The 18,382-nt window shown below is 41.9% G+C and overlaps 1 protein-coding gene across 5 annotated transcripts in view; it reads left to right on the top strand.

The window, feature by feature from the left end:
- cacna2d2a (calcium channel, voltage-dependent, alpha 2/delta subunit 2a) overlaps window positions 1–18,382 on the top strand; it is a 171,110-nt gene that overhangs the window by 94,354 nt on the left and 58,374 nt on the right. For 4 of the 5 annotated variants that reach the window (XM_013908602.1, XM_005724753.2, XM_013908600.1 and 1 more), the window contains 2 exons: window positions 12,664–12,708; window positions 17,622–17,760. In XM_013908602.1, coding sequence (XP_013764056.1) covers window positions 12,664–12,708; window positions 17,622–17,760 — 184 coding nt within the window. The remainder of the gene's footprint in view (window positions 1–12,663; window positions 12,709–17,621; window positions 17,761–18,382) is intronic. The other variant, XM_013908601.1, reaches the window with a different exon arrangement.

Raw genomic sequence — 18,382 nt, 5'->3', positions numbered from 1 at the left:
TATATATATAAATGTATCTGGCGAGCTACTTTGTAGGTATATTAGCAATGTTATTATCAGCCACACGTCCCATATCACGTATAGAGGTTGCTGTTGATGACCACTGTCATATATCTGAGGAAGATTTGACATAAGGCGCAGCACATTAGGACCGAGACACAAGATTGGATGAAGAAAGGACAGAGATTGGAGAGATTGGAGGAAGACATGTCCTTTCATTCAGATTGCGATGTGGCAGCTGCTGTATGTTTGAAATGCATTAGTACTAATAGCTGTGCCATTAGGAGAGAGAGAGAGAGAAAGAGGCGCTGTGTTGATGGGTTGCCATGATGAAACCAGGGAGAAGAGGGGGTGACAAAGAGAAGCACGACGGGAATGAGAGAGAGAGTGAGAGAGGTGTAAGTGAGAAAGCAAGTGAGTGAGGGAAGAAGGTATAAGAGATGGAGAAAACGGGAAACAGAGATGGAGCCATCTTCCAGGCCATTTACTGCAATCATCTCTCTCTAATCAATCAAGCCTTTCATCATAGGACAACACAATCTCTCCTTCTCTTTCTCTTCTTCTCTCTCTCTCTGCTTCTCTCTCTTCAACTCCACTCAGCCACCCACTCTCATACATAATAGTGGTATTCATGTGACCTCTTTATGGCTCTCAGCACATGTACATACAGGTGACAAATTAAAGGAAAAACCTGACCCCCCTCCACCCCTAGCCCAGCAGCTTTGTTATGCTGTCGGGGCATTTTGCTGCCATGCTTATAATCTGAAAGGAAAGGATTGTGCAAATCAATATAAAGTGTTTCTGATCGTGCTGGGAGGGGTCTCTTCCAGGATGACAGGGCATGAGGGGTCTTGAAATGATCTGATAAGAAAAAGCACACTGTGTGGCCTTTTCCAGTCATCAGACCTAAATCCAGTTAAAAATCTCTCCGTCACCATGGATTTGCAAGAACAATATTTCATTCTTATTGTAGCATTTCAGATACTCATATTAATCAACACCAACAGACATCACTAACATACTGTGTTTTTTTTTTCTTTAATTTGTCACCCTTCTATAGTAGCTACATTTAGTCAGTATTTCCAGCCACATTAAATGTCCTTAAATCACTATAGGTCCCCTTAGAGGTGTAACATGACCTGAAGTGCTGGGAGCGCGAGCTGCAAGGGTTTGTTCACTTGACCAAGTTCGGCTCCTTTCATAATGCCTCTATTTGAGATAATTGGCCCTTCAGAGGAAATGAGTGAGAATCATTGTGGCGACTCTCAGCCCAGCCCTCGAAGCAACCAGCTCCATTAACCACAGAATACATTAGTCTTATGAGGGCTGCCTTGGACACATTCAAATTCTGGTAAAATAGACAGAAATGAAGGGTGCCTGTCCCTGGCTCCTCTCTACATGTTAATCTTATGTGTTATTTCTCCTTTTCTGTGGTTATCTGAAAATGTTACTTGCCTCTTGTTATTATCTCTTCGTTTTACTGTATTAACTAAAAGGAAGACGTTTCGATTTTTTTTTTCTTAGCACACACTACTGTGCCAACAATTAAGAATTGTTTATATGTGCAGGAGTTAGTAATTTGGCATAAAACAGACCAAGGTTAATGAGTTTTAAAAAGAGGAAAAATTATATATTATATTATATATAATTTAAGTGGACTGATATTAAAGTCAAAGCTGCCACTCAAGATGATTCTCACATTAAATAGTCTTCAGGTAGAAAGCACATTTTAACCTTAGCTGTTATACAAAGCACTCGACAATGCTTATATCTCTGACAGTAAATTAGCTTGTTATAAATGTACAAAACCAATAATAAACATATTGGGATGTTATCTGAAAAGCAGAATGGAATGATATGCACAACTTTACTCACAGTGGACCACAGAAAACATAGAAGTTTGTTGCTATTTCATCAAAAATATTAGTGCATTTTGAATTTCTGTGACACAACACATTTAAAAAAAAGAAGTTGGAATTAATTGGCAACAGGTCAACATGATTGGGTATAAAAAGCATATTTTGGAGTTTTTCTGAAGTAATGATAAGCAAAACTTCACCAGTTTGACTAAAATTGTGCAACACTTTCAGAATAGTGTTTTTCCCTGAAAAGTGGTGAAAACTAAAGATTTTGTCATCTGCAGTGCATAATATCATCTAAAGATTCAGAAAATCTGGAGAAATCTCTGTGAACTAGGGACAAGGCCAGAAACTAATATTTAAATGCCTATTATCTTTGGGCCCTCAGGTGGTTTCACATTAACATTTTTAGAAGTAAAATGTGACTTTTTTGTGGAAAACATAGACACCGTATCCTCTGGACAAAGGAGGGTAGGGACCATGCAGCTTGTCATAACTGGGCCTCTCTGATGGGGATGGATTACTGCCTATGGAATTGGCTGCTGGTACATCTGGAAAGGCACCATCAGTGCTGACAAGGTATTACAGGTTTTAAGGCAACATGTGCTCCTGTCCAGATGGATTTTTCAGGAAAGGTCTTGCATATTCCACTAACACACTGATAAACCGCATACTATATCTATTACAGAAGTATGGCTTCCTAGATAAAAAGTCCAGGTCTGGAAGTGGGCTGCATGCAGTCCAGACTTTTCAACAACTGAAAACACTGGCTGCATCATGAAATAAAAAATACCACAAGGAAGACCCAAGAGTCCAGCAGCTGGTCTCCTCAGTTCCCAGACATTTATGGGCTGCTGAAAATAACAAGGAATGTTATTTCAACTTTTTCAGACATCAAATTCTGCCATCAACTTGATGGGACAGTGAGTCTTGATTAGACCAGGACTTTTTGTAGTTTAATATCTACAAATCATAATCTGACAGCATAAAGCCTATTTTTCCTGTAATTATAGCTTTTGCTATTCAAAACAGTAATCAAACTGTTGGTGTGGTTCTGTGTTTTATGGGATATCCAGTCCTCTTTTCAAACATCAGCTACAGACCTTGTAAATAAAAATTGAATCCATCTTGTGTTAGCAGAACCAAACTCAAAACGTCTCCGCTGCAGAGGGCTGATGGAAAAAAGTCTGGAATATAGCCGTGTGAACCCGTTTTTTAACGCACAGTTCTTATTTCAAACACTGATAAGCATAGTCACAAATAAACTGCATCTATTTCCATTGTGAGCTTTCACCCCTTCCACTTCCTTCTAGCTGCACTGAGACAGAGTGCTCGCAGCCTGCCGAGCACGTAATAGAACTCGTAAACAGTGTTATCACTGAATCCTGAACCATGGAACGGCCTTCCATCTGCTCATCACTGGAAGGGAAAAATATGTGGATGGGATATATGGACAGGAATTCCTACACATTTTGCTTTTTCGCTGTTTGAAAAGGACGTCTCTTCCCTTTCAAACGTGATGGTGTGAGGGGCTCAGTAGAATAAGGATTAAACATAACTCGTGCTCATACTCAGTGACAACCACAACAACAATAGGAATAGGAAATTGGATAAAAGGGATAGGATAGAATAGGAAAGCTGGTAATCTGTGCTTGAAGAATATGTGCTGATTAAGACACTCCTGATCAACTGATTTGTTAGTCTTATGCCAGTACAGTTAAAACCTAAACCTGTGTTTTGACCGCAGTTTCCCTCGTCTCCTCAGCTCTCCCATCCCTTTAGCACCTCCTCCCCTGTTACCTCCCTTCATTTTTCTATCAACTGCTGTGCTGCTCACAGCTTTGATCAGACTTCTGGTTGCTGTGGTGACCCAGCAGTTTGGTAATTTCAGCTCCTTGATTGCAGACCGTTGTAATTTGTTTAAGTGGTGCGCTCTGAGGTGGAAATGTCCTTTTCACCTTTTTTTCCCCTTTTCCCACTCAGACTCTTTTCTCATCTCTCTGAGGTATTCTCCCCCCCACGTTTCATAACTAATGTGTTGCTGTTACCTTAAGAAACACCTTTTCACAAAAACACGAGCAGGGGGGACATCACAAAGTGTAAGGTGACTCAGAATGGAAGAAGCATTAAAGTGCAGAAACATTAAGAAAAAAAAAGATGACAGAGAAAGAAAAGTTCAGAGATGTCAATAAGCCTTCTGTCAGGAGGAGTTTGCCCAACTGTGATGCGGCATGCAGGCCAGGAGGGAGGGCTGAGAAAGTGGCCCCCTTGTCTAAATCCCACTGATCGATCCCTCTGCCTCACAGGAGATGGGAATCAATAGTCAGAGAAATCCACCGAGTTATGCTGCAGAACTTGATTTTCCCATTTGAACACATGGCTAACGCCCATGAAATGTTATTTTAAAGGGTAAACCTGCTGCCTGTTGGCTCTTCTGGTCAGAGCTCGATAGTAAAAAACGAAGTCACAATGGACTGATAAGCACTTGAGATACAGCTTTCTGTATTCAAGAGGTATAGTTTTTGTAAACAAAGATTAGAACAATATTGTCCATGAACATGTAATCAGCTGCAGCTCTATTTATTTCCTGTAATTCTGTAATTAAGGTAAGTTGCTGTTGTTTCATTCTAGCTACTGATATCTACCTTTCTCAGCTTCAGCCTAGAAGCATAATATATTTTAGAGGCACATAATTGCATAATCCTGTTAAATTAACATGTCTATTACCACTGCAGTTCAAAACTGATAACATCTGCTGCTTAACTCCCACATTAAATTTATTGTTTTATTATTAGTCATAGTGTCATGGGGGTTTGGCAAAAAAGAAGCCAAATGCAGGACTCACAGACAAAGCAAGGTAATGAAACTAACCTTTATTTGGTTTAAAGCTGATAAGCAATACCTTTACGATCATTTAACAGGTGGCTAACGTGAGTAGCTGCCAATAATTAAACAGCTAACGTTAACATTAACGTGTGCCCTGGCCAAGTCAGTATTTATGACAGTTGTTTGATACTTGACTGTTGTTGAAACAACTTTACTGATATCATGAAATTCTTCATAAAGACCGGGCTGTCATTCTTTAAGGTGCTTCACTGAGTTTGCTGTGCTGCTGTCCATGTGTTCAGCTGCTAGTGAGAGGCGGGGCTAGCTAAAGTTGTATGTTAGCTGGAGGAGGCCAAGGCCGCACTGTTGCAAATAAATATGTAATCAGATGGTAATTTAATATCAATTAGCCTCCAAGTATGAGTATAGTTATCTCTAGTTATCTAGTTATAGGTATCTCTAGGTTTTGCCCAAAATTTTGAACACAAGAAGCACTCTTGCCTTGATCTCTGGTGATACCCATTTATTAACTGCAGAGGTACAGCCCCATATTGTCTCATTTTGCCTCCATTAGATAGGATGTTTGCAAGAAACCTGCTCATTTTCTCTCTGTGTTTGAGGCCACCACAGCTTTCCAGGAAAGTGATGCCTCTCATCAGCTAGGCTGTCATTTTGTGAGCGGTGAGAGCTTGGTTATGCTGCAGCTGAGGAAAGATTCCTCGGGTTTTAGCACTCGCTTGATGAATTCTGTCCCTGCTGTCCTTGGTTCCTATCTGCAGATATCTTAAAGCAGGGTTCCCTTTGTCATTTCAATGTTCAAATCATTGTGAGGTACAGCAAGGCATGTGATGGAAATGATTATGGGGTCGAAAATAACAGGTTTCCTTTGGCTGGCGCTGATTGTTGATTGGGCACTCAGTCAGGCTGTAAAGAGGGGGTGGTGACTTTTAGGGACGCTACGGACTAGCGGTGGTAAAATGGCTGAAAAACATCAGTGAAATGAAAAGCAGCATTCAGCCCTCTGAGAAAAATGCAACCTGGAAACATTTTGCTAAGATAAGCGTAGAACCAGTGTCATACCAAGCTGCAGTGTGATTGGCGGGGCGGTCCACACAGAGCGCTGGAGTGTATGTGATTGGTCACTTCAGCTATGGAAGCCGTACAATGTTAGACGCACGTAATTGCATTTGCTTTATCAAATCCCTTGGGAATCCAATGATAGCGTTAGTATTGTCACGCCCTGTTTATCTTATTTGTCTTTATTTGGTGTTACAGCACCTCTTTCCTTCTTTTCCTGTGATGATCAGATTGCAGGCTTGTTTGGAGGTGTGGGCATGCGTGTGCCACATTGGATAGGCTTTTTATCTGGCACTGTGTCCATGCAGGGTGGTGATGCTATCAGCGTTAAAACCTGCTACTCAATGGAGCCCTGTCAGCCAACAATGGAGTGCAGCATTACCCAGAGTGCAGCAGGACAAAGCCTTCTTTCCTTATCACAGGATTGAAATATTCACAGACTGATTTAACTGCTTTTACCGAGGGAAAGTGTCAGGCTCTGAAAGAAAAAGACAGCACAGCAGAGATGTAAATGAAAGAGGAAAGGAGAGGGAGGAAGGATATAAGAGGAGAAAAAAAGTTGGCATCTTTGACCTGCAGGGTGTTTACAAAGAGAGACTTAAAGAAGGGAATTTGCAGATTCATGGGCCAAATTGGGGGCACATGTAACGTAATGTAATGTATTCAAATAAACTATTTCGTTTTCATTTTAAAATAATCAAGACTCTTCTCTTTCTTCACTCGTTTCTTCTAATATCTCGCGGATTTTTGCCCATCATTGCCAGTCTTTGAAGTCAGCGTGCAGTTCGGAGGAGGCATGGGGTTGTGCGTGAAGAGGAGCAAGACATTGATGAGTTGTCCATGGAGAATGTCATTCACTTTGCTGAATTTGCACTGTGTATTGGAGCTTTAATCTGGGGGCACATTTGTTTATTGGCATACAAATGAACATCTGCATGGAGCTATGCTTGGACGCCATGGTCTCAGCAGCTCCCTAATCGCTTAAAAGCCTCGAGATACAGAGCATGCCAATGAGAGAGCAAGAGCGAGAGAGAGCGAGGCAGCCGCGCCCAAGGCCTCAATCATACACCCCTTTATCTGAGTTTCACTTCAGCTCAATAGCTCTCTCCTTCTCTTGTTTTATTATTCTTCCGGGCCAGCGGTTTAATTTCCAGTTTGCCTGTTGACTCTTCTCATTGACTTGGAATTATAAAGAGCCATTTTTCTAACCTTCATTGGTTAAAAAAAAACAGAATTTTTTTCAGGACCTGACACATCAAACAGCAGTCTGCCTTGAAGAGCTGAAGTTAAAAGGCATTAGCAATACTTTGCCTTAAACCCACAGAAAAATACATAAATGAAAACATTTTGAAAATTCCTTTAACACACACACACACACACACACACACACACACACACACACACACACACACACACACACACACACACACACACACACATATATATATACTAACGCTGCAGATAGATAGATAGATAAACTTTAGATGTAGTTTGCTTCTGTTAATGAGAGTTAGGGTTTTCTGTGCATGTGTGTGTTTGAAAAAATGTGTGTCTGCCTGTCTGTATTCATTCTGACTGGAGAGTTGGCACACATACAGAGACAGAACAGGAACTACTCAAGCTGATGACCACTCGTTATGTTACTGTAAGTACAACGAAGGCTTCAAGCCACAGCACTAATAGCTCCCACGCTGATAACTCTACAGCTGCCCCCCACAGCAAGCGCACTAGGACTGGCAATGCCCCGCACCAACCACCCCTCCCCCAGAAATGCAGTCTGCTATAGGTGGAAGTCCTGCACTGTAAAATGTTCCATGCATTTTAATTACAAACGTCCACATACTGTGCTTTTTATGAGCATACAGTGAGAAGGGAAAAAAAACACACTGCCAGCAGCGAGAACAGCTCCCCTAAAGAACAAAGTTTCATATTTTATTCACAGGCAACCTCTGCAGTTCAAGATCAAAGTGGTAAAAGGCCCCTCAGATTTCTGACAATTTTTTTTAAATGTCTATGATTAATATAGTACTAAATATATACTAAAGAAAACGAGCTGAACAAATTAGTTTCTGATGGCGTATTACGATTTAATTTGGATGTCTCTCCTTTTAGTATGAATGCCCTTGTGTATGTATTTCCTCTGTCTCCATAAGAAATTGGATGTCAGTCATTTCTTGCTTAACATACGGAAATTGTATAATGTGTGTGTGGTGTGCGCACAGGAGTTGACGTGTGCCAAACACGAAGGGTAGCGTCTCTTACTGCAAAGAATCACCTTCTAATATTGTCCAGTTTTACCAAGTTCAAACGTCTGGAGAGTGAAGTCAGGATAAAGTCTGAACATGTGACATTTCACATATGTGACGTTTTAGATGAGATGTGCTGCCTGGGTAGAGCGTGCAGGAGGTGGGAGACATGATGCTCGCACACTTGCTGTGAATTCTCCAGACAATTACCTGCTATATTCTCATATAGGTGCAATCAGACTGTAATAGCGAGCGTTCAATCTGACTTAGTCAGAGATTTGTATTCTCACTCATCACCCAGCCGGATAATGGACTGCAGTTCATGTGCTAAACTGGTATCTAGATAAAGATAGGAGTGGAAATCAGAGCCAAGGAGATATGAAGGGGGTGAAAATGTAAAGCATCTTAACTGGTTTCCAGCAAAACTTCACAGATTAGTTCTCTGGAGTCGGATCACATTGTATCAGCTTTCCTTTTTTATTCTACTTCAATTTTCACAGTAACTGAGCTGTGTGCGCATGTGTGCATGTGTTTGTGTGGTAGTGTGTACCTTATGGGCTGATGTGCGTGGGTTAATGAAGAGCAGTAAATGAAAAACTTTATTGTGTTTGATATAATGTCAGCTTCCATTAGGGAAACTGGTGCTTGGAATGATTGCAAGACTATCGGGGCCAAGAGAGAGGTTCACAGTGTGTGCGTGTCTGTGTGTGTGTTTGTGTTACTCCATGCTTGTGTGCACACCCCAGGGCACAGCAGAAGCACAAAGTGTGTTCTGTAATTATAAATTCATTAGCAGGTGTCCAGAGGAGATATGAATATGACTGTAATCTGTCCCCACCGATGATGGAGCGCTTGTCTCGCATTCAAATGTCAACCTGTCGCAGCCAGCATGCTGAGAGAGCTCACAGATTCAAATTCAGAAGATTGAGCCCCAGCGACCGTGCTCAGTCATAACATGTACCCCTACATTTAGCATCCTTTTATAGGTGCCAGCCATTTTTCAGTCAGAATTGTTATGACGCACTTTAGAAGATGAATTATCTGCCAAGATCTTCTTCACATATCATGAAATTTTGGGCTCTGACCTTCACCTGAAAGTGGATATTGAAGTTTAAATGTGTAACTACAAGCAATAGCCGAATTTGAAATAGCATGCATCACCTGTGAGAAGAAAACACAATGAAGAAGAACAACCTTTCACAGAGACATTTAAAAAAACAAACAAAGCAAAGATAGGCAGGCATGTATCTGGTCAGACATAAAAACGAGCAGGCATAGGAGCCCTGGCGAGGAGACAAAGTCACATTGTGATCTAGAGCACAGGGGCGGTTTCTATAGCAACAGTAGGCATCTAACCTACGCGCTGCTGCTTTTGGTGAAATCAGAAATTGGCGAGAGGAGGCCGGTATTGAGGAAAGAGAGATTGGAAAAGATGAAGATAAGACGGGGCAGGGGGGAGGAGAAGGGGAGATGGGGCAAAGGGAGAAAAGAGGAAGCAGATCAAGATAACGGTGAGCAGAGGAGGGCGGTAGGAGATGAGCAGGGGAAGATTGATGTAGGGGAGTGGCTGGAGATCATCAGCTGACCTCAGTGTTTGTCTCCTGAATTTGTTGGTCCACTCAGCATGATAGATTTAATTTACTGATAGCACTGTGTCAGTGGGAATTTCTCCTGCTTTGTGTGTTTTCTGTTTTGTGGGTATGTACATGCAAGCTATAGTTTGCATGTACACACCCAGTTTCTGTAGACATAAGATCATACATTTTTTCGTGCATGTGTAAGCCAGCCGTGTGCAGAGGGCAAGGAGATCAGTGAGGGATAATTGCTGGCTTGGTGTTGTATGAGATGTGTGTTTAACCCAGACCCTGAGCCCGTGGAGGCCTGTGACCAGCCACAGCAGATGGCCATGTTACCCTAGTGAATGCTCAAAGGGTCATGGTGGCCTCGGACCCGTCTTCTGTGCGTGCTTGTGAGTGGTTGGATGTGTGGTGGAGTAGGCAGGCTCTCATAGTCAGGTGGTGTTTGTGATCATGAAGCCGATTCCTGATGGGTAAGTGTCTGTCCCCATTGGCTGCTGCCTCTACCACAAGAGGTCGAGCCTCGGCGCTGTCCAGGATGACTCACATCTCTGGGAACTTGGCCATGGGAGCCCAGACAGAACCTTCTTATGACTTTTAACTCCTTTACTTAGATCTTGTTTGCCAAAGTTGCCAAAGGCTCTTTGTCATGCAGCTTGGCTCGAGCTGAACTAAACAGTGAGTTTGGGCTTTTAGGCATTAGCAGTCGCTGCAACAATGTAAAAGAAAAAGGGTGTGCTTGGTTTTTAGGAATACAAAACAATGCTGCTGCAAAACAGGAATGCAGCAAAACAATCAGGATTATGATGTTTACCAGCAGCAGGATCATAACAGATGTGATACGAATATCATCAAAAAGACAGAAAATTAACTGTTAATTTTTTTAAAATGAGCCTCAGAAAAGCTACACTACTCCGTGGCAAAGACTATAGACACTTTTCTCCTTAAACACAATACTTCATTTGGAGTTTGATGACATTGGCAGAGGCTGCTGTTCAAAATAGCCCAGATGCATTTAACCAGGTTGAGGTCTAGTGACTGTATCGTTTTTATGAGTGTTAAATTAGTGACCCCTTGTGTCCTATATGGAAGTATGTGCAACTGTTATGTAGTCACATATTTAGTTTTTACATTTGAATTACTGTCTGACCTAATAAGGGCTACATAGCAAAACAGCAGTTCAAATGGTAATCGGGAAGTAGGCAACTACAGTTTGAGTAAAGATGCTGGACGGTGTCCCTTGGGTGTGAGGAACCAAGCTTTTATTTACAGGAAGCAGTTCTGAATAATGACTTGTAATGCCGCAGCAGTGAGAGTAAACTCTTTAGAAGCATGGGACCAGTCTAAGCAGGACTGGGCTCCGGATCAATCCAGCTGGCAGACACAACAACCCTGTTGCTTTGCCATAGTCCCTCTCTCGCTCTCACTTCATTTCTCTTCTCTCTCTGCAGAGGCATGGGCTATTTTTAGCCCTGGCAGCTCTTTTCCCACTGCACCCAACCACAACCACCCATCGCTCGTCCTCTCTCTCTCTCTCTCTCTCTCTCTCTCTCTCTCTCTCTCTCTCTCTCGCTTCACAATTCATCCCTTCATATCAGCCTGGCCTGAGCCTCCATCCTAACCTCCAACTTAACCCAGTGTACTCCCTGAAAGATCTGCTCTGATCCTCCTCTCAGCTCCTTTCCTTACTTTGCTCACTCCTGATGTCTGAAAGAGCTGGGCGCCACAGGGAGTGCTGGTAAGTTGAGGAGATGTGTCGGGAAGGAAGTCCTGTTCTTCCTCTCTCTTGTCCTCTCTAATTTCCCAAACAAGCTGAGCCCAGACTCACCCACCCCATGTTTGGTGTCAGCTTGAGTTTTGATCTTTTTTCCTTTTTTTTTGGTTTTGTTTTGTTTTGCTTTTTTCTTTCTTTGATGGATTGTTTGGTACTGAGCTGATGACTGACTAGCTGATTATCGCTGCAGGCGTGCCAAGACCTCGACTGTTGTGTGTAGAAAGGCTTTTACATTGAAAGAGAATGACGGGATGATGAGCGCTGGCTGAAAGAGAGGACCTGTCCATATAGATACATGCGAGTGTATAGGTTTGTGTTTTTGTCTTGAGATCAATAAATGCACAGAGCACCTGAGAGATGCGAATAATTATGTACCAAACAGTAGGAGTAAGAAAGAGCCTAATAGAAACTGAGTAAATTAATCAGGCTGAGTACTCATTGTTTAAGACTTTGTACACCTGTATAGAAAACTCTATTTCTCTGTCAGCTATCCTCCTTCATCAGACCATGACCAGCTCTTACAGTGTGGGCGAGGCGGTCACTGGGCTGCCCTTGAGAGTGCATCCTCAGCCAGCCTTCTCATGATAATGAGGCAGGCCACACGGATCCTGGGCGATACACGCAGCCCCTGCCCGCCCTCACGCCTGCCTTTGTGGGAGATAAGCATGCCATTTCACTGAAAAAGCACGGCAGGGAAGCTAACATCCTGGGAATAGTGCCAGGTAAAGGCTGAAAACTGAATTTGGGGCTTCAGCAGGTGACCACAAACTTTACTTGTTAATTAAGTAATGCAAATAAATTTTCATTCTTTTCCTTTTTGTGTTTCTTCCCTCCCACGAGAGCTGTTTGCCTAGACTGAAAACACAACCAGCAGAGGTTGATAAGACTCCCAGAGAGAGTAATGTTTTGAGTTTATTTTTGCTCGCACACGAACCACTTTACTCCATGTTACATCTGAGCTCATGCCACAGCGCCACACAAGGGGACAACAGTTTCCACAGCACCAGAAACTGTTCCTATAGCGTCTCAAACAAAGCGCAAACATGTGCCACGTACATTTGCATCTTATTAACAAAAGCATCGTCCAGATGCAGCACATCCTACAGCTATCTTCTCACCTTCTCATGACATTCCACATCACACTACTCCTCTGTGTTCTGTGATGCTGATTATATTCTCATGCTGAACAGTGTGATTGAATATAACCATGAGTCTCTTTACCTTACCACCGCAGGTCCGGGCTGATATAGGCACTGCTATATCTTCTCTCATCATCTTTCTTTTTACTTTTCTTTTCTGTACAGGAGAATGCCATTTCATACTACGATTCCAAAGCGGATTCAGACTATGTGAGTACAGTACGGACTGCTACCCCCTCCCACGCACACGTCTGCCTGCCTTAAACCCCAAATCCCACCCACTCAACTTCCTACCCCTGCCACCGTGTCCTGCAACCCTACCCCATCCTTTCCCTTCTTGGTGTTGATGCACCCCTCCCCGCCTTCCCCTTCCTCCGGTCATAGGCCCCTGGGCTGTCTGTGTGCGTTAGCGAGGTGACACTGCTATATGGTGAGCTGGTGTGACAGAGCAGGGCTAGGCTGACATGCATGTGACAGTGATTTTAGATGTCCTCCCTCCGGTCTAATTTCCAGAGTTTTCTCCTTCCTCTGGACCACGATGGTTGTCAGACCTCTGTGCTCATCGAGACACCTCAGACCTAAACACAGGTCACATCGCAGTTTCATACAGTGGGAACAATTTCTATCACTCGTGCCGTTCACACTGAAGAATATGAGTGGCATTCAAAGAAGCAGAAAAGCCCAGCAAATCATTGGTCTCACCAGGCCGCCACTCTGGTTGCAGCCTGCAGTTCCTCCTCAGGATGGGGTGCACTTGGAGCCCGTGCCCGCTGATTGATTAAGTTTCAAGGAGGAGTGCAAGAATCCTCTTTAGATCACCAAAGCACAAAAAAAGGATGGGAAGAGAGTGAGAAAGGGAGGCAGAGGAGCAATAAATCATGATGTGATTTTCTCTTTGTGCACGCCACTCCCTTGATTAATGACACAGTGCTTTAGGGCCTGTCAGCGCATCTAATTGGAGAACATCGGTCATCATTAACATGGCACGCTGAGGCCAAACCAGCGACACACCTCTGACCCCCACATCACCAAGTCCACAACCACCACCACCCCCAAAAAAGACAGGATAAGTCAGGCAGAGGTCATTCCTCTCTAAAATCCCAACAGTAGTCCACCAGTACTCCCTTGTCTGAATCTTGATTCCTCCCTCGATGACTTTTTCTTTCAGTTAAGCTCCACTTCTTGAGTAAAAACCTTTTAATGATAGAGCAATGGGATGTTTGAAGACTGTTTTCAAGAATGGTAAGTAACTGGCAGGCTCTTTTCTCTCTTCTACACTGTACCCTGTTAACTTCTCCTGTTGTCAGTGTGCGCTTGATATAAATGTGGAATGCGATGATTCATTTTAAGTTAAAAACCGGTCATGTCCCAAAGCATGTCTGATGTTCATTCTAATGTGGAAGCTGAAGAATGTTTTATTTGCCTCTTTTAGATACGTTCAGCTATCGAGCTTTTTAAATAGCGAGTTTGTTTGGATGTGAAATAACACTGTGACTTTTGGGTCCCGTGTGGCCGTGAGTTAAAACACTTGTATCTTTGCAAAAACAAACAAAAGCAGCTCCCTCTCACCTCCTAAAAGATTATAAGATACGCTTCGGCAGAGAGCAGACAAAGCATCCCGGGTGAAAATGCAAATATTATTTGGACTGCGTGATCCCACTTTCAGCACAATACTTATATCTGCCTGGCTGAAAAATATTGTCAATCATGTCTCACTAGGTTGTAATTTACTTGGAGGACAAGCATCAGACACATAAAATATATTATTACAAGTGTGATTAGTGTAATTGTGACTCAAAATTGAAATGGTTTTTCACAGTTTTTCAGATGTGACGTGCAAATGCAAATAGCACTACTTGTTAAGCATGTTAAACATCTGTTTAGTGCTCATATTGTTGCTTTCTGTGAAGCAGCCATTGTTTAAAAGGATTATCTTAGTCTTAGGTTATCATAGTCTTTTTTTCTTTCCCTCCACCTAAGCACTCTCTCGTGCAAGCACATACACAGGGTCACAAGCGGTATGTCTCAGGTTAGCCCTGGTTGGCTGAAGGTGAGATAGAAAGAAGCTTTAAAATGTCATCTCTGGCCTCTTCAATCTTTAATTAAACCTTGAGAACGGGTAGATAAAATTAACAAATTGGGTAATGAATGGGGCAAAACAGGTGGTGGATGGTTGAAGAAAATGAACCAATCAGTCTTTCCTGTGTGGATTTATTCAGCTCCTAATTAGACACTGCCTTGGTTAATTATGATTGGGCTCTTCTGAAGAAAGGGGAGGGAAAAAAAAGAGGCTCCATGCCCGACATTGACAGAATTAGTGTCACACTGAGTGATAAACAAACTCACAGTTAGTGCCGCTGAAAAGCCAACATCCCTAACCCAATCAGGTTCACTGTTGTTTGATAGTCAAAGCTCAAAGCATTTCAGATTCACAGCAGAAACAATATGTTAAACTGACATGAATCCAGCAGACATCTATTTGCTATCAAACCCCTGTGTAACCAGTAATATTATAGTGTGATCATGCTTTTACAGTAACTAATTCTTATGTGTTTTCCTTCTTAGAAAATTACCTCCCTCTCTAGCTTAGCCTCAGTTTATTTTTCTTATGAAGTTGGAACATAAAAAGCCCCATTAAACCAGGACAAGAGGACAACATTATGTGTATTGTGTATTTGTTGTTGTTGCCTGATAGTGTAAGAATTGTGTTTGTAACTTTTAATGAACTGGGAGTGTTTAAAGAGAGAGACTTTGAAAAATCCTGGCACATGCCAATGTGGCTGACATAGGCGGTTGCCTGTGTCAGGGTTACAGTAACAACATATCAACAAAAACAGGTTTTTAATTACAGTAATGAACATAGTGCACCCCCTGAACTGTCAGTCACAGGTTGACAATATGAAGGAATAAACGGTGCCTGCTATCAAAACTGATACATGTAATCAATGCACAACAACATGCGCTCTATTCATGCTGCCAACTCAGTGATTTTTTTTTTCAGGGAAAAAATACAAAACAACTCTGAACATCAGGGTTTTTCCACATTTCAGCTGCAGCACTGGTTAATTGGTGTTACAAAGAGCATAAAAAAGCACACACAAGCTTGTCTATAAAGGAATTAATCCTGGTTGTGGTTTTTGCTTACTGCTGTTTGTAGGTGTCTTTCTTTTGACAGTATTAAAAACCTGAAGCTTCACAGGGTTACCTCAAGCAGCAGGATCCATATGAGCAATGTGAAAATGAGAGAACTGTTTGCATTTACAATATGAATTATTCCAAAAGTAGACAGAATAGAATAGGGCAAGACTCGAAGCTTTTACAGACAGGCTGCATTCAATCATAGTTCTTTTTACACCGCAGCAGAACTTTGCTATTTTATTACCAGTTTACTAAATTCAAAATATTTTTCACGTGAATTGTATTTTTATAAGTCTTTCCTCTTAAATTCAAACTCAAAATTTGTGGTAGACTTTATTCTACATTTGTTGTGTGCAACAGATCTTCAGTATAACTAAACAGAGGAGGTAAACTCTCTAGTATTAAAGAAACAATGGGTATAGGTGACCTTGTAACAAAAAACATTACATTGTGCCATGAGTTTAAGTTGAAGTAGTAATTTAGTTAGTGGAACTAATACTCATTATTAATTGATTTTCTAAAACATTGCCAGTTAGGTAAATTAGATTTAACTAGACACTTTTTTGAGAGGTCATTCGTTTTAATGTTTAACTATTTTAAAAACACAAATAAAGTAGTGGTCTATGGGTTAAATATCATATGTGCAAGCATACTGTATATTTCCCAATGTATATTTTTCCTGTGCTATAATATATTATTTATAGTAGTGAAAACTTTCCCCTGAGCTGGGGAACAATACTCACAATACTCATCATCTCTTCTGCTGTCTTTCAATGGGGCTTCAGCAAAGCTATCGCTCGGCTCATTCCGACAACAGTTTGTAATTGCATTTTAATAGTCAATTAAAGTGTGCCCATCAATCAAATTTTGCTCTGGACGTGGGGTTTTGATTTAATTTCTTCAAAAAACAACCTTTTTTTTTCATGTCAGGTCCAATTAACCCGTGCTGCTTTATCAAAGCGATGCGATGTGAAATGCTGCTCTTTGGCTATTCAAATGCACGAAGAATGATCTGAGATATGAGTTTTTTGTTTTGCAAGCATTAAGTGAATGAAATCAAATGAAGGATCACTAATAAAAAAGGAATTAGAGAAGCACGATGCCTGAGTTTGCTGAGGGTTACTTCTGTATCACAGGTTGGTGCATGAGTACACATAAATTTAATATTTCTTTTTACTTTGTAGCAAGGAGTCAACGACGTTGACTTGTCAGCTTTACCTGTTTTTTAGAAAGTGCATCTAACAGGGCTTTAGAGGGCACACACAGTAATATCAGATCAAGATGAGCTAATAAACAGAGTCAGGCAGCAGGCTTATATCTTGTTTTTTTCACAACCTAAAATCTCTTCATCCGGTGTTAACAGGCACAGATTGTACTACAGTGATAACTTATCAAGATAAAAAGCTCAAATGTCAGTTTAGCTCTTTTTTTAATATTCAGGCTCTCTTTGATATCTAGAGTTCCTAATGTAATATGTGTCAAGCTTTCTCATCTTTACTCTCGGCGCTGAACATGCTATAAGTAGAAAAATTAGATGCTAATTATTTATTTCTTTGAATGTTAAATGTTCATCGGCGAGAGAAGCGAAACAGCGCTGCTCTCGTTCGTCCTGGCGGTATACTAAACCGTGATTAAGTGGTGCTACGTGCTAGTTATTGTTGGGGTTAATTTGTGCGACACCTCATGTGTCTGAGATTGTCATCAGGAGTACTAATGAGTACCTCCGTTTGGTGTCTGCGCTAATACCTGCTATTGTTCTCCTACGAGAACCGAAGCATCTAAACCAGGAAGCAGACAATAGGTCCTGTAAAACCACAATAGGTGAGGTGACAAAATACGGTTCTACATTAGCGTGTTTCTCCATCTTTTTCCTGTCTGTTCTTATTTGTGTTCTCACTTCGATTTGTGTGTGTGTGTGTGTGTGTGTGTGTGTGTGTGTGTGTGTGTGTGTGTGTGTGTGTGTGTGTGTGTGTGTGTGTGTGCAGACCGAGGACGGGGAAGAGGAGAATCCACTGGAGACTTCATCGTCTTTGGAACTGGAGTTTGTGGACGATCCCAATTTTAAAAACAAGGTCAACTACTCTTCGAGTGCAGTCCAGATTCCTACAGACATATACAAAGGCTGTAAGTTACAACTTTTTTGCTGCTATTGTTTACATTGTTGGTATGTGTGTGAATGGCCAGTGTGAGATGGTGGCGAAACGGTGAAAAGGAAGGCAAATTCATAACACTGAATGCACCTTCGGATTTGCACAGCTGCCAGCAGCTTTCACATATGTGCTGGATGCACCAAAAGGCCTGTTTTTCGTAGGTAGCAGTGGGTCACGGATAGATGACAGTCTGTTTTAACTTGATCTCTCTTCTTTTTCTCAGCATGTTAACACAATCTCTCCCTCCTCCACTTTAACACACTAACATGATTTTTGATGACAGTCACTCCCTCACACCAGATCTGCACTATTTTTTTTTTTCCTTTTGTCATGAGTGGGCACAGTCCCCCCTGCTCATGGACCTTGCCCTTCCTGCTTGGCACTGTCCTGCCCTGTAGACATAACACTCTCCTTACTCTGTCGCTGCCAAATGGACAAAAGCGAACACGCGCACCTTCCGGGACTCTGATTTCACTTGGCATGCTCCCTCTGTTATCCACCTCTAACCTTTTGGATATTCTATGCCTGTCTCTTTAAAGACTCAAAAACCACAGCATGTGCAGACAGACAGCCATTTTCACAGTGGCAGCTCCCCC

The sequence above is a fragment of the Pundamilia nyererei genome, unplaced genomic scaffold (assembly GCF_000239375.1).
Source record: "Pundamilia nyererei isolate P.nyererei 1_Seehausen unplaced genomic scaffold, PunNye1.0 scaffold00012, whole genome shotgun sequence".
In the NCBI taxonomy this organism is placed as follows: Eukaryota; Metazoa; Chordata; class Actinopteri; order Cichliformes; family Cichlidae; genus Pundamilia; species Pundamilia nyererei.
Note: the sequence above shows the minus strand (reverse complement) of the source record. Positions and strands in the feature narration are given on the sequence as shown.